Source organism: Scyliorhinus canicula, chromosome 7 (genome assembly GCF_902713615.1).
Source record: "Scyliorhinus canicula chromosome 7, sScyCan1.1, whole genome shotgun sequence".
Taxonomy (NCBI): Eukaryota; Metazoa; Chordata; class Chondrichthyes; order Carcharhiniformes; family Scyliorhinidae; genus Scyliorhinus; species Scyliorhinus canicula.
Window position 1 is genome coordinate 83,339,414 of NC_052152.1, and position 16,634 is coordinate 83,356,047.

The 16,634-nt window shown below is 44.3% G+C and overlaps 1 protein-coding gene across 3 annotated transcripts in view; it reads right to left on the reverse strand.

The window, feature by feature from the left end:
- The window catches only part of LOC119969087 (cilia- and flagella-associated protein 47-like), an 868,530-nt gene that overhangs the window by 44,724 nt on the left and 807,172 nt on the right, over positions 1 to 16,634 (reverse strand). For 2 of the 3 annotated variants that reach the window (XM_038802287.1, XM_038802285.1), the window contains exons 62-63: positions 12,866 to 13,040; positions 6,492 to 6,653 (exon numbers count right to left, since the gene is read on the reverse strand). In XM_038802287.1, the coding sequence (XP_038658215.1) occupies positions 6,492 to 6,653; positions 12,866 to 13,040 (337 nt within the window). The remainder of the gene's footprint in view (positions 1 to 6,491; positions 6,654 to 12,865; positions 13,041 to 16,634) is intronic. The other variant, XM_038802288.1, reaches the window with a different exon arrangement.

Here is a 16,634-nt window from a genome sequence, read left to right on the forward strand (position 1 = left end):
TGCATATCTTTGGACTGTGGGAGGAAACTGGAGCACCCGGAAGAAACCCACGCAGACACGGGGAGAAAGTGCAAACTCCACACAGACAGTCACCCGAGACTGGAATTGAATCTGGGACCCTGGAGCTGTGAGGCAGTAGTGCTAACCACTGTGCCACTGTGATTCCCCCAGCTTCAGGTGTGTCTCTGCAAATAAGCCACATCGCCTTCAAACTCCTCAGATGCGTAAATACACGCGACCGTTTAATCGGCCCATTCAACCCCCTCACGTCCACATGACCAGCCTGCGGCCTCCTCCTTAGCGCCCTGTATGCTCAGTTACCTCCAGAGGCTAATTGAATGTCCCCTCCCCCATCAATTTCTCAGCATTCTTCCCACATACACAGTGGCCTCTGCACGTTCAATGCCTTCAGGCATCCTGACAATCCTTAAACTTTACCTCCTGGAGCAATTCTCCAGATTCTCCACCTTCTCTTTCAGCCTCTTCTTGCTCTCCTGCATCACTCCAACAGCTGCCACCAACGAGGCCAACTGCTCCTTGTGCTCCCCCATCACTTCCTTCACTTTCTGGATCGCCTGGCCCTGGCACTCCATCTTGTGCTTAACTCGCTCAATCCCAGATCTCAGCAGTTCCACCACCTTGGCTAGGACCTCCAGGGCCTCTTTACTCTGTTGCCAAACTTGTTATTCAGGAGGTCTACCAACTGCTTTGTCGACCATTGGGCAGGCAGTGCGCCCCCCTTGTCGTCAGCCATCTTTTCCTGTGGTGCACCACAATGACTCTCCTGCTTGCGGGGGAGGGAGCGGGGGGAGGGTGGTGAGAATGCAAATTGTGATCAGCATGTTTCCCAAATGCTCTCCCATTGAAAGTGGTTGCATTTGCCCCAATCCATTCCCTAGAACTAGACAAAGCACTGTTTTCTTCATCAATAGGCCAAAATCTATCAAGATATCAAAAAAGTTCTCTTGTGCACTTTTCAGATTCTCCTCACCTTCTTTGCCTTTGCCATTATTACTTTCCTAGTCTATAGTAGGATAATTGATGTACCCCATTATCACAACTCTAAAGTTCTTGCACCTTTCTGAAATTACCTGAGAATTTGTCCCTCTATGTTGTCATGATTTGGTACTCTGTAATTTTTAACTAGCCTCATAACAGCTCCTCTATTTTTATTTAATTCGAGCAAAGACATTCAACATTTGAGCCCACAAGCCCACCATCCTTTTCTAGTGCTGTAACAGTATATTTGATCAATGCTACCACCTCCCCTCCTTTTTTCCTCCCTCTCTTTCCGCAATATATTGTCGCTGGGAATATATATTGCCCATTCCTCCCCTTATTTGAGTCAAGTATCTGACTTCTGCCAATGTCAGTTCTCCTGGCTGTAGCTGTGCCTTACATTTCTCATTTGAACCTACCCCTTTGCATTGCAAGTGTAAAACCTGGTCCAGAAACTCGGAATGTAGTGCCATTGGTCTTCATTATAATATATTCCAATTCAGTGCATGGATATTTGGCAGTACATCGTGGAAAGAGCCCACAAATTGAACTTGGAAATTTGAGTGATTCATTATTGGAGCAGAGAACCAGCAGAGACATCTGCCCGATTTGAATTTCAGAACTTTGCAGACTAAAATCCTTGTGCATAATAAACATAATTTATTTATTCTTCAATTTAGAGTATCCAATTATTTTTTTTCCCCAATTAAGGGGCAATTTAGCATGGCCAATCTACCTAACCTGCACATATTTGGGTCGTGGGGGTGAAACCCACACAGATACGGGGAGAATGTGCAAACTCCACCCGGACAGTGACCCAGGGCCGGGATTCGAAATCGGGTCCTCAGTGCCCTAGTCCCAGTGCTGACCACTGTGCCACGTGCCGCTCCCATAAATACACCTAAATAACAGAAGGGTTCTGACTCAAATGTTAATGCAGTCATTACTAATATTAATTAGTGAACAATTTTAATAGTTCAGCATAGATTTGCAATGTTTTATATCTGGTGGTTCATAGGATAAAGCTCACTGATACAATGAGCACCAAGTAAGATTGAGTCTTTGAGGCTAGATTGTACATGAGTATGAATGTACACTACTTCTAGCAAGTGTAAATAAACTATATTACAAGCTTGACTAATTATCTTAAATTGTATGTTAATGCATCCAGTTATTAGTGCACCTTGATGCGTTCATTCCCACGCTCAAATTCACCTTTGAAATATAGCAGTCAAACACGCTCCCTTTCCTCAAAGTGATAGTTGAGAAATCTGTCAATGGATTTTCCATTACTGTCTACCACAAACATACCTTTTCCATTATTCTATTTGTGGGATCATCGTTTGAAAGGTCAATATTTATCGCCCATCCCTAATCGCTCTTAAACTGAGTGACTTGCTTGGCCATTCCAGAGGGCAGTTAACTACATTGCTGTGGGTCTGGAAAAACATGTAGGTCAGACTTGGTAAGGATGGCAATTTCCTTCCCTAAAGGACATTAATGAACCATTTTGTAACAATCAATGACAGTTTCATGGCCACCATTACATGGACTAGCTTTATATTCCATTTTTATTAACTGAATACAAATTTCACCAGCTTCCAGGTGGAATTTGAACCCATGCATCTCCTGATTACTAGCCTAATGACATTACCACTACTCCACCGTCTCCCCCTTCGCAGACTATATGTGTTGGGATTTATATAGCTCTACTCACTATAAGATAATAATAATCTTCATTGTCACAAGTAGGCTTACATTAACACTGCAATGAAGTTACTGTGAAAAGCCCCTAGTCGCCACATTCCGGCGCCTGTTTGGGTACACAGAGGGAGAATTCAGAATGTCCAATTCAGCTAACAGCACCGGCGCGATTCTCCGCTCCCACGCCGGGTGGGAGAATCTCGGGAGGGCCGCTCTGGCACCCCCCGCGATTTTCCCACCCCCCCCGCTCAGAGAACCGCGGGTTGCCGTGACCAGCCAGCCCGGATGGGCCGAGCGGCCTGCCATTCCTGACCTGTTCACACCGGCGGCAACCACACCTGGTCGCTGCCGGCATGAACATGGCGGCAAAGGTTCGTTTGTGGCTTGAGAGGGGCGGAGAGGGGAGTGAGCACCACGGCCGTGCTCGGGAGGGGACTGGCCCGCGATCGGTGCCCACCGATCGTCGGGCCGGCGTCTCCAAAGGACGCACTCTTTCCCCACCGCCACCCCACAAGATCAAGCCGCCACGTCTTGCGGGGCAGCGGAGGGGGAGACGGCAACCGTGCATGCGCGGGTTGGAGTCGGCCAACCTGCGCACGCGCGGCTGATATCATTAGGCGCGCCGGCCGCGTCATTCTCGGCGTGCCGGGCCTTGACGCCAGCGTCAAGGCCTGTCGGCCAAGATTTACGGCACACCACTCCTAGCCCCCCGTGGGGTGGTGAATAGGGGGCGAGGAGCGGCCTCCGACGCCGTCATGAAACAATCCGGGTTTCACGACGGCGTCGGGCGTTGCGGAGAATTCCACCCCACATCTTTCGGGACTTGTGGGAGGAAACCGGAGGAATCCCATGCAGACACGGGGAGAACACAGGGAGAACATGCACTGACAGTGACCCGATCGGGAATCAGACCTGGGACCCTGTCGCTGTGAAGCAACAGTGCTAACCACTGTGCTACTGTGATCAATCTTATCAACAATTCTGTAAACAGGGTCCGAGCAATTTGCTCATCTTGCAAGCTTGATGCAGAAATAGAGCACATCAAGGTTATTCTGAAGGACAATGGCTATCCTAATCATGTCAATGTCCATTGTGTATGATACAAATGGCCCAAAGGCCACCATGTTTGGACCTTAAAAGTGCCCAATGTACCTCAAATACCCCGGAAAGACAACATATAACAAAAGTTGAACAACTGGTTAAACAAGCTGTTTCACACAGCTAATATGCTGAAGTGACATGAGTGGTATTTACCATGAATAGGAGTTGCCGTCAATCCAAAAAGATGTTCTGCTTACCATACAATTGAACAATGTCTTAAGTAACGTCTTATATGAATTTCAATGCTGTTGCAATTCCAGGCTCATTGACTGTACATCCCAATGATTAGCTAATTAAATCAAATAACATGTTCTTTCAGCTGTTCGCAATAGGCACAGTACAAAGTGTACTGAAGCAGCAGGCAAAATCGAAAACAAAACATCAGGTGCCCCTTCTCTATTGGACTTCCTGGTGACCTGCTCACTCAGAGGTGAGGTCACCCAGTTCATGTTTTTATAGAGCTGTTGTAAACCACGCCGGTGTGACATCACACCAGTGAGGTCTGAAGTTCAATGAAGCTTTCTGGGTGGGAATCTCATTACGTCTGGCGAGGGACATGGAAAATCTGAAAACAAGATCTCGCTGGTGAGAATCTCAATTTCTGACTCTCGCGAGATTTTGGGCCCTCGTTGTCCTTCATGCTGATGGCTTACGTGGGCTCAAAATTCCGCTATTAGTGTTAGATGTAATACCACAACTTGGTAGAATTTGCTGATCAATCCTTAGTCTGCTAACAGCTACACTAACAAACCAATTTAAGATAATCAGTCAAACATTTAAAGAGTTAATTTATGCTCGTTTCATGTAACATACATTCAAATGCAATGACCTGCAAACAAAAAGAATATGTTCAAGTCTAGTGCATTTTTTTAATTACCCAGAGATTTGGAAAGCTTATGGTTGCTTTCACCATGGCAATGCCTCAGCCAGAGTCAATTTGCCAAGGAAACAGCAGCAGTATAAATTGCTGTAATTGTTTGAAATTTAACATTCTTTCATTTGCCCTGAGAGTGCAAGACAAAACTTGGTCTCTCACTTCAACAGTTCTGTACTTCCAAGCAAGTGTCATTGTCACCATTATTAAACTATAAATTGTACACCCACTTCCAATCATCACATATGCACGGTTAAACTTAGAAATCTGGAAGCTGCTATCGGCGTTGCTCAATTCCTCCAGAATTTTCTCTACACTCATATCTGGGTGAGCGACCGAGTATTGAAACATGTGGAACAGCAGGAGGTTGCTGTACTTACCTTATAGATACTCACTAAACATGCCGGTGAAAGTTAGCACTTGTCGATTTCAGTGTCAGTAAACGTTTAACAGCACGGTAATTTTTAATGAATGCCAAACAACTTATCGGACGTTGAAAATTATCTTTCACAAATGTGAAACCTTATTCCTCCAGATTTTAACGATAGCTGCAATTTTGTTTTAAAGAGCATTTTGTTTCTGTCTTGTTTATCTCTTTCTTTTAATCCCAGCTTTACTTCCATTTCTTTATTTTACCTCCTGGATCTGATTTGACATTGAACTGAATATTGTAAATGGACATTTCCTGTCCAGACTCTGCATTGCTCATTAACAATTGTTCAGCTTGATTGGTTAAGGAGATACACAATTGCTTGGCCTGTTTACACAGGTAGTAGACCTCCTACAGAGGAGGCTGTGCCAAATCCCAAAACCTGGAACATAATTTATTCACAAAGCAGGTACCGTATATACTCGCGTATCCTTCGATCTCGCGTATCATGCGACCCCTAAATTTTCATCCCCAAAACATGATTTTATGGTATACCTCATGTATCATCCGAGTCACTTTTTTGGAAATCTGAAGAGTAGTATTCTGATGGGAAGATGGGAAGAGTGGATTCTGCTGTGAAAGCTGTTCGCGATTCGAATAGCTGTCCAGCTGGCTTTACTAGCGTCGTTCAGCCACTTGCCGTTTCCATTCATAAAAACATGAATGGAAACGTCAATTGGCTGAACATCTTCCCATCAGAATGCTGTGGTCAAAATCTGAAGAGAAGTATTCTGATGGGAAGATGGGAAGAGTGGTTTCTGCTGTGAAAACTGTTCGTGATTCGAACAGCTGTCCAGCTGGCTTTACTAGCGTCGAACAGCTTTCACAGCAGAATCCACTCTTCCCATCAGAATACTACTCTTCAGATTTTGACCACAGCATTCTGATGGGAAGATGTTCAGCCACTTGACGTTTCCATTCATTTTTTTATGAATGGAAACGGCAAGTGGCTGAACGACGCTAGTAAAGCCAGCTGGACAGCTATGTGACCTATCTTGGCCAGCATTTCACACCCACGATTTTTGTACCTCGCGTATCATGCGACCCCCGAAATTTAGGCTTCAAATTAGGTGCTCAAAAGTCGCATGTTACACGAGTATATACGGTATTTGATTTAGATATATTTCACCTAAAAATAGTTTTAGCACAGGGCTAAAGAGATGGCTTTTAAAGCAGACCAAGGCTGGCCAGCAGCACGGTTCAAATCCCGTATCAGCCTCCCCGAACAGGCGCCAGAATGTGGCGACTAGGGGCTTTTCACAGTAACTTCATTTGAAGCCTATTTGTGGCAATAAGCGATTTTCATTTCATTTCATTTCATTTCATTTCATTAAAGGCAAAACCTTTTAGTGTATTTAAAGTAATAGGAAATTATTACAATACCTTGTCTGGCTTGTAAGCCTAAAACAAACCACAGACTCCTTATTTAATCCAAATGCTTCAATATTGATGACATCATCTACCTGTGGCTCAGTGGCAATCAGCAATAATGGGAATCTCCAAATTCCACCAGTAGCAGCCTGGATTTTAAGCATTGCTGACTGGCTGAAATAAAACAATGAAATGGTTAAGCATTCAATTACATGAAGTGCAATCATATTTTGAACATTATGAAGCTTTGGCACTTTCAATGTTTCTGATTATGGAAAAGAAATACTTGAGAAAAGAAAAATACTCGACTGCAACAAAAGTAAACAATGTCTTTATATAATGGTGGTTTGGCACTGGTCCGCTTCTTCTATCCAACACTGCCATCGTTGTCAGAGGGGCCGTTATTGTGACAAATGCTTTGATTAAGTTTCCAGACGCACCAAAAACAATACCAAAAATGGTCAGTAAATCAAAACAGGGGTTGAGATTGCCTGCAGCTGCATTCCACTGATTTGAATTGCTTCCTGAAACCATGTCCAATTTCATCTCAAATAACTATATGATGCAAAGAGAGGTTGCAAAGAATTCACAAAACAAGGCAGAAATGGCAGGGTCAATGGCCTTAAAGTTAAGTAGAACTGACTGCTAATTTGATTAATTCCTAGGAGTAAGCAATTATGAAGTTTTGCAGTAACTAGTTCCCTTGAAGAGCAAGAAAGGCTCTTCATTTGTAAATGTGAGCGAAAGTCATTATCATTTGGCTGGTCTTTGCACAAATAAAAGAATTGAAAAAAAAATCATTGATACAGATGGTTTCAATCAGTGCAGGGCTGCAGGAGAGTGCTGTTGTGATGATGCAACATCTTTAGTTACCACATTCTGGTAATGATGAAACACAGTGTGCAATGTAAGAAAACGTGAGCAACATGAATTGCATTGTGTGATTGGGCTAACAACTCTCCATTACCTTCGCACAGTGACTTTGATGTGGTGGTCTTTGTGTTGCTTATTTCAGAATGGTTGGCATAGTGTTCACAAAGACCACAAAATAGCTTTAACTTAAACAAAGCTATAACTTTATTAACACTACTAACTTGGATTCAACACGTACTCCTTAAGAATACACAGTTGATTAATATCATCTAAACTACACTCACTACTGGTTTGAATTATGATCTGCACTCACTTACACTATCTGACCTTCACTAGCTAACTCCTGCATACACCCCTCCCCTAAGGTCTATCATCAATGCCTTATATAGTTGTAACTGTAGCTCCCTCCAGTAGCTACTTTTGACACTACATTAACCCTTGCAATGCTAATAGTTATGATACCACAGTTGATTTTCAAGGTTTCTTGGAGATATCTTGAAATTTACGTGAACGAACACCTGAATTACTCCAGAATTATTCTGGAGTATTGGATTTTTTAAAAAATACTTCAGAGATTAATGGTGAAAGCAAGAGTTAATTTTTATCTGTGGAGTACTTCCCCACCTGCATTATACCAGAATAAACTAAATAAAATGTATTTCACTTTCAAAAGAGATTGGGTGGATATCGACTTGATACGTCAGATGTAGCTGTCCAATATCAGGCCCACCTGGGAAAAGCAGGCCCTGGTGAATTTTGTGTGACTTGTTCTTCCAAGCCCCACAAACTTAATTTCAACATTGCCTTTTGTGATCCTGTAGCTTTACAGCTCGTGAAAGTGATTGGAGTGTGCATGAAGCATGCACCAAGCATGTCCAACATAAATGGCAATAAAGCCCTAACATTAAAAATACAGCTATTTCCTGAAACAGGCAGGCACTTGGAGAGCCGGGCAGTATATCCTTTTCATAATGAAGCAAGTTACATCAGTCAGTGTTATGTACCTGGGAATACATTCCTGCTGGTTGTGCATCCCGTGATGTGCAATGATGTCAGCAGAATGTTTGCGCTGGCTTTGAGCAAATCACCATCTTGATTGTATGAGCAACATCTTTAATAAACCTCTCATCATGTCCTACAAGAATCCAGAGTGTGGGCACCATCGTGCCTTTTTTCTTTGCAGCAACATAGTAATATAACAGGAGAAAAACTAGCGATAAGGAGTGAAGCAGAAACATTGCTGGAAAGAAGATTTCTGTCGGCGAATTGTGGGACGGCATTGGAAGCAATGGTAGATCTTCGGGAACAGACTTGCACACATACAGACGTCAGGCGAAGCACTGTCGCCAACGTGAAGGTTTAACAAAAGTTTTCAATAGCAATTGTGAGTAAGAAGACCAAGAATTGGAGAAGATTTGCTTGTGTTGGCGTCTGAGCTGCAGTCACTGCACACATGGCGAAGCTATAATGGCTGCGGGAATCGGGATTTCGAAGTCTGCCAACTCTGCATGGGCCACGACTCGGGCGAAAAGTTAAGATACTCAGGCAAAAAGGGGAAAGATTTCTTTGTTACACAGTCAGAAGGGAGGAAGTGTAGACTCTAGGAGCTGGAATCCAAAAATGGCAGGAAAACTGGGTAACATGGACTGGTTTTATGAGGATTATGAAACATGAAATACATATCAAGAAAGATTCTAATTATTTTTAACAGCTAATCATACACTAGAGGACCTAAAAGTTGCAATGTTTCTCAGCTCAGTTGGCATAAAACATTTATGCTGCTGAAGAATCTTATTCTCCCAGCAAAAACAGGACACGAGTCCTTCAGTGAGTTAATGAAAATTTTAGAGGGACATTTCACTCCTAAACTGCTACTGATTGCAGAAAAGTTACAATTCCACCACTGTAGTCAGGAAGAAGGTGAATCCATTTTATAGTTCATAGCGTCTTTCAGAAGATTAGCTAGATATTGCGAATTTGGTACAACACTTGGTGATACTCTTTGATACAGGCTGGTTTGTGGACAACGCAGTGAAACAATTTAGAGGAAGCTACTTACTGTAAGTGATGTAACTCTGAAAGCTGCTGTGGTAGTTGCTACAAGAGAAGCTTCACAGATAGGGGATGGAGTAAAGATTCGCAAAATGGATACCTCAAAGAACAAGGCTGCAAAGGTGCAAATCAAATATATGCAAGAACTGTGGTAAGAAGATGCCAAAGCATGCTGGGCTCAGAAAACTTCTTCTACACCAAGGAAGTGCAAGAAGAATAATATAAGTAAATAATCTAGTCATTTCTACAAATTGGTGGATTAAGCTCAAGATCACTCAAAAAACTGTAAAACCAAGCTACAGCAAGGATTAAAGCTAGAGGCGTGATCGAATGGCCCAGTCGCACCCAACACAGTGATGCAATGAATATCGCTAAATCTCACGAGAGGCCTCTCGCAAGATTTGCAATGCTTGGAGCGCCACGCAAGATCTAACCCAATCTCGCGAGACGGTGCGATCTGGATCTCACCCTTGCTGGGGGGGGAATTAAATGAGCCATTGGGTTCCCAATTATCCCGAAACCCGGGATCTAACGCCAGTGACTGGAAGACTTTGTATGGCGCCGTTTAGCACTTGTCCACAAACACGTGGACGAGGCATAACGGCACTTCAGGGGAATCACCCAGGCCATCGGAGGTCCCCGGGTGGTCGGGTTCTGGGCAGGGTGGTACCCTGGCACTCCTGCTGCCCCCTAGGCACCCTAGTAGTGACAGGATGGCAGAGGTACTGCCAGGATGCCAGTCTGGCAGTGCCAAGGTTCCTGGATGCCAGATTGTCCATGCCAGGGATCGGACGCAGGGGTTCCCTGTCCTTAAGAGGAGGGTGAGAAGGGGCTCGAGGACCCCTTAAGAGGTAGGTTGTAAAGGTCTGGAGGTCACGGTGGGGTGGCCGAGGGGGTTGAGAGATCAGAGCAGCATTTACAAATGGCGGACTGATCTCTTCCTAAATGTGTCCTCGGCGGGGCATTCCTCGCGAGTCCCTAAAAAACCAAAGTCTGATTTGATAGGGGGGTCATTCTCCATGCTGCAGGTGCCAAGAAACACCCCACTATTTGCACCCAAAAAGGGACTGCTTTTCTTTCCGTTAAATTGCTCCCCAGTTTTGTCAATGCAGGGAGATCGACAACATTTTTGGGCATATCCAAAAGTTGACGGTCATGAAATTAAAATGGAAGTGGATACAGATGCATACAAAAGCTGAGGCATTTACCTTTTAAAACTGTCAAATGTGATCCTAAGGACATACAATGAAGAGGTTGTACCATTGAAAGAATGCATGATGCTGAAAGTAGAAACAAATGGGCAGACGGTGGAATTGCCTCTTCACGTTGTCCGTGAAAACCTTCTTTGTCAGCTAGTAGATTGCAAAGATGATCATTGATATTGTCAGCAAACACTTATGATATCCAGTATCGCAAGTCAGAGCAGCATGCTAATGCTGATGCTTTATCACGGTTGATGTTACAAGTCAAGTATGACCCTGAAGAATATTTTGTTAATGTTTTGTATTTCTCGCCAGAGAGTACCTGTGACTTCATCTTAAGTTCAAAGATGTACAAGAACTGATCCAGTGATGGGGAAGATAATGGTCCTGGTCCAAAAAGGAACGCATAAGAAAAATCCAGACCTCAAGCCTTAGATCACATGAAGACTTTAGTTGACAGTACAGCATTGAGTTCTATTCAGAGGAATCCATGTGATTATTCCTCTGTGCTTACTTAGTAGATCCTTGACCAACTGCATGAGGCACATCCTGGTGTGGCAAGGATGAAGGAATCAGAGTTATTTTGGTGGCTAGGATTAGACATTCAAATTGAAGACAGAATTGGGCAAAGCTAATCTCCACCATGACAACCATGGGAATGGCCAACACAGCCATGACAGAGAAACACGGCCAACACAGCCATGGCAGTATATAACCGGGGAGAGAGTGCTAGCTAGGAATTACACCATTAATGAGAAATAGGTACCAGATATGATCCTAGCGAAGACAGGTCCAATATCATACACAGTACACATGGACAATGAAAGAGTGTGGCGATGTAATGCTGATCAGTTACTTGCTGCACAAAAAGTGTTTTCAGAAACTTCTCAAGAAGTTCTATCTTTAGAACATCGAGAGAGCTGTACTTTGGAACAGAGACCAGAGACAGTGACAAGTTCAGATTCTGTTTCTGAGGACCTTTCAAAGCCTATAGTGACAGATATTGAAATAACTACTCAAGAAGTACCATCTATAGAAATGAATGAGGAAACTTCTGAGGTCTGAAAAAGACGAGTTCAAGACTGCCGAATTCTACCAAAAAGGGAATGGACGTCTCCACGGGAGTCTTATTCATTTGTATATAAGTATAGAAATAGCATATCAGGGGTTCTGTTGTATAAATGTTAATCATTGTCATTGCACTAAGGAAGTAGAGAGGGAGGGGTTTGGAAAACATTCCTCCTATTTGTATCACGTGATGTGTAGTGATGTCAGCAGAGTATTTGAGCGGGCTTTGATCAGATCACAATCTTGATTGTGCGAGCAACACTCTTAATAAACCGCTCATCCCGTTTTACAAGAATCCAGAATGTGGGCACCTCCATACATTTTCTCTTTGCGGCAACAAAGAAATATAATACTGAGGTTAATGTGGTAGTAAGGCTGCTGACCCTATTTTGAGGCTGCTACTGTAAGATTAATATACATTAATATTAATATCCCATCTTAATTTTAATACCATTTATCTGTTATGATCATCTACAACTCTGGTGTACCATTGACATCTCGATGCATTATGGTAACATATTATGCAGCCTTTGAGGCTAATCTTGCAGCACTTCAGACAGGAAATTCTGGGTGCAGCTAACAACAATGTGTATACTGTCCGATTGAATATCAAAAATAAAGGAACTCTGCACAGCTCTACTTGCCTTTGCAGATCTTTTAAAAAACTAGTTATTTATTTTCGCAATTATTATATTATCAAATGCAACACCCATGCGAAAGAAGGAGCCAAGATGAAGCATGATTAACAATAGAAGGAGGGGGGATAGGGCGGGGGGGGGAGCCAGGGAATGGGAGGATCGATGAAAGTGGTACATGTAAATTGTACATAAGAACCATCTCATTCTGTAAATATTATGTGTTTCAAATGTCTAACTGTTAAATTGTTATAACTGGAAAATTCTTTTTTAAATAAATTTAGAGTGCCCAATCATTTTTTTTCCAATTAAGGGGCAATTTAGCATGGCCAATCCACCTACGCTGCACATCTTTGGATTGTTGGGGTGAAACCCATGCAGACACGGGGAGAATGTGCAAACTCCACATGGACAGTGGCCCAGGGCCGGGATTCGAACCCGGGTCCTCAGCGCCGTAGGCAGCAGTATTAACCATTGCACCACTGTGCGGCCTTGGAAAATTCTAATACATTAAAAAAAATATGACCATGTGGTGCATTCTGTCGCATTCACATACCTGATTGGTTTATATGGTGCAAAAACAATATTGAAAGTTAGTGTGACAATGCCAGTTTCCACGTCCCAAACCTTTGCCACAAAGTTTAGTGCAATTGTAGGTTCCATTTGAGTTCTGGCCTTCTCTGTCTCATACTGAATTTCGTAAAGAAATTCTCCTGCTGGTGTTTGTCCTGCTGTAAAGAATAAACAGAGAAACCCCTTGTAACATTGCAACATATTATATGATATAAATATGCTAGTTCAGAGACAGATTTTTATGGAGTCAGCCGTGCACACATGCAGGAGTGTGCAAGCGTACACAGTAATGGTAATTTGTTTGACATATATCTGTTACACGTACTGTATGTTAAATTGTTTGTAAGAATAAAGGGTCAGAGGACTAAGTTTGTTTGTTCTTTATCTTCACAATGTTGGAAGGATTAACAGGTTGATCAATATGTTGAATTTCAACGTGAATGCTCGTTCCACGGCCAACAAATCCTGGAGTGGGCATGAACACAGAGCTCTGTCTTAAAGGCAGTGACACTACCTATTGAGCCACAAGACCTCCTCTAGAGGATTATTAATAACACACACGTATGAAAGGGAAGAATACCCATGGTGCAAGAACAAGTCTACGGTGTGGAGCAGCTCCTTTGTGATAGCAGCTGTAATGGGTATGAGATGGTCATAAAGACAACCGTCTTCCGTGTCGTTAATCTGCCACTCTATACACCAGCCTAATAGGCCAGCATTGCATCAGTGTACCTTCAAGGAGATGGATTCAAGTATCAGGCTGCAGTTGACTCTCACTGATGTGCATAAACAATGTTGCATGATAGTTCCAGGGGCCCTCATAGCAAATGGTCAGGTTCTGTATCTGGCCCTCTGCTGACTTGGGAGTCTGTGAAGATAGTTCCTCATGGCAATTGCCATGTATGTGTTGCAACACCTGAACAAATGTTTAGTGTCCTCTCAGTAGTTGTGACCAGAAAGGCAGATGTTTTTAACATCTCCAGTTGCCCAATTAAAGCTTCTACAATAATCAGCCAACATTGACAAAACCCAGGGTTAGGCCTTGAAATTAGGTGGTAGAATATCAGTGCGCAAACAATCAATTTATTTGAATGAAATATCTGTGTCCCTTATTTTATGAATTGTTTACTTATGATTAACATAGAACTTAGTGAAAATAAATTGACTGACACCTTATTAAAGGAATTCAAACCGAAAATGGTTGACTGTTCATATGTTACCCATGTTATTACAGGATCACTAACTTAAGAATGAAGACGTTTTAAAAATCCCAACCAGCTAGGGCAGCACGGTGGCGCAGTAGTTAGCACTGCTGCCTCATGGCGCCAGGGTCCCAGGTTCGATACCGGCTCTGGGTCACGGTCCGTGTGGAGATTGAACATTCTCCCCATGTTTGCGAGGGTTTCACCCCCACAACTCAAAGATGTGCCGGGTAAGTGGATTGGCCACGCTAAATTGTCCCTTAAGTGGAAAAAATGAATTGGGTACTCTAAATTCTTTTCTTAAAATCCCAACCAGCCACATATTCACCAGTCCAATCAATCCAATGACCAGCTGCATTTGACAAATATTGTTTCACTTTGTGAGGAAATGGCTGGCCTCAACTTGACAATTCACCACAGCAACAAACTGGAAAGCCAAAGTTCATTGTGTGGGAAGTCAAAAGATACATAACAATCTGTGAAACTGAATGTTGGAGTATTCAGGAAACTAATGCTTCAGGAACACATTGTGTAGATTGAAGTCCTTGACATAATGTTAGAGAAAAATATTGACGTGGATTTGCAAACACTAGGGATGTGTTGCAAAGGCTAGGAGTATGTTACACAGAATAGAAAAAGAAATATCTGTTTGTTAAAGGGCTGCTTTCAGAATGGCTTTCATTTAGTATAGGTTTCAGAAAACTAGCATTTATTTATTTTTTTTAAATAATTTTTATTGGAATTTTTTGAAAAATATATATCAACAGAACAATAATAACAATAACAATAATAATAAACATCCCCCGGCAACCGTAACAATGCATATAACAAACCCCCCCCCACCAAACCCAATAAACAACAAAATAAATTAACAATAAGCAAATTAACTTAAACACTATCCCCCTAACCCCCCCCCCCCCCCTTTCGCCCCTCCTCCCCGGGTTGCTGCTGCTGCTGACCGAGTACCTTATCGTTGAGCCAGAAAGTCAAGGAAAGGCTGCCACCTCCTAAAGAACCCTTGTACATATGGGCCCAGTGCAGCACCTTGAACTGGATGAGACTAAGCCTCGCACATGAAGAGGAGGAATTCACCCTCTCCAGGGCGTCCGCCCATGTCCCCTCCTCAATCTGCTCCCCCAGCTCCACCTCCCATTTAGCCTTCAGCTCCTCTACCGATGCCTCCCTCACCTCCTGCATTATCTGGTAGATGTCAGACACCTTCCCATCCCCGACCCACACCCCGGAAAGCACCCAATCCCTTACCCCCCGCGGTGGCAGCAAAGGGAACCCCTCCAACTGCCGCCTAGCAAACGCCTTGACCTGAAGGTACCGGAACATATTCCCCGGGGGGAGCTCAAACTTCTCCTCCAGTTCACCAAGGCTCGCGAACCTCCCGTCAATGAACAGGTCTCCCAACTTCCTAATACCCGCCCTGTGCCACCCCAGGAACCCGCCATCCATGTTCCCTGGGATAAACCGGTGGTTCCCCTGCAGCGGGGCCTCCACCGAGCCCCCCACTTCCCCCCTGTGTCGCCTCCACTGCCCCCAAATTTTGAGGGTAGCTGCCACCACCGTGCTCGCAGTGTACCTCATTGGAGGGAGCGGCAGCGGCGCCGTTACCAGTGCCTTCAGGCTCGTGCCTCCACAGGACGCCATCTCCATCTGTTTCCATGCTGCCCCCTCCCCATCCATTACCCACTTACGTACCATCAAGACGTTAGCCACCCAATAGTACCCAGAGAGGTTGGGCAGCGACAGCTCCCCTCTATCCCTGCCCCGCTCCAAAAAGACCCTCCTTACCCTCGGAGTCCCGTACGCCCAAACAAATCCCAGAATGCTGCTGTTCACCCTCCTAAAAAAGGCCCTCGGAACGAAAATGGGGAGGCACTGAAACAAAAACAAAAACCTCGGAAGCACCGTCATTTTAACGGACTGTACTCTACCCGCCAACGACAACGGCAGCATGTCCCACCTTTTAAATTCCTCCTCCATCTGCTCCACCAACCTAGTAAAATTGAGCTTGTGCAGAGTCCCCCAGCTCCTAGCCACCTGAACCCCCAGGTACCTAAAACTCCTCACATCCCTCTTTAGCGGGAGCCTACCAATCCCCTCCTCCTGGTCTCCCGGGTGTACGACAAACAGCTCACTCTTGCCCAGGTTCAATTTGTAGCCCGAGAAACTCCCGAACTCAGCAAGAATCTCCATCACCTCCGGCATTCCCCCCACCGGGTCTGCTACATACAGCAGCAAGTCGTCTGCATACAGCGACACTCGGTGCTCCTCCCCACATCGCACCAAACCCCTCCACCTCCTCGACTCCCTGAGAGCCATGGCAAGAGGCTCTATTGCCAGCGCAAAAAGCAAGGGGGACAGGGGGCACCCCTGCCTCGTCCCACGGTGGAGTCTGAAGTACTCGGACCTCCTCCCATTTGTTGCTACACTCGCCATCGGGGCCTCGTACAACAACCTCACCCATTTAATAAACCCCACCCCAAACCCAAACCTCTCCAACACGTCCCACAAGTACACCCACTCAACCCTGTCAAAGGC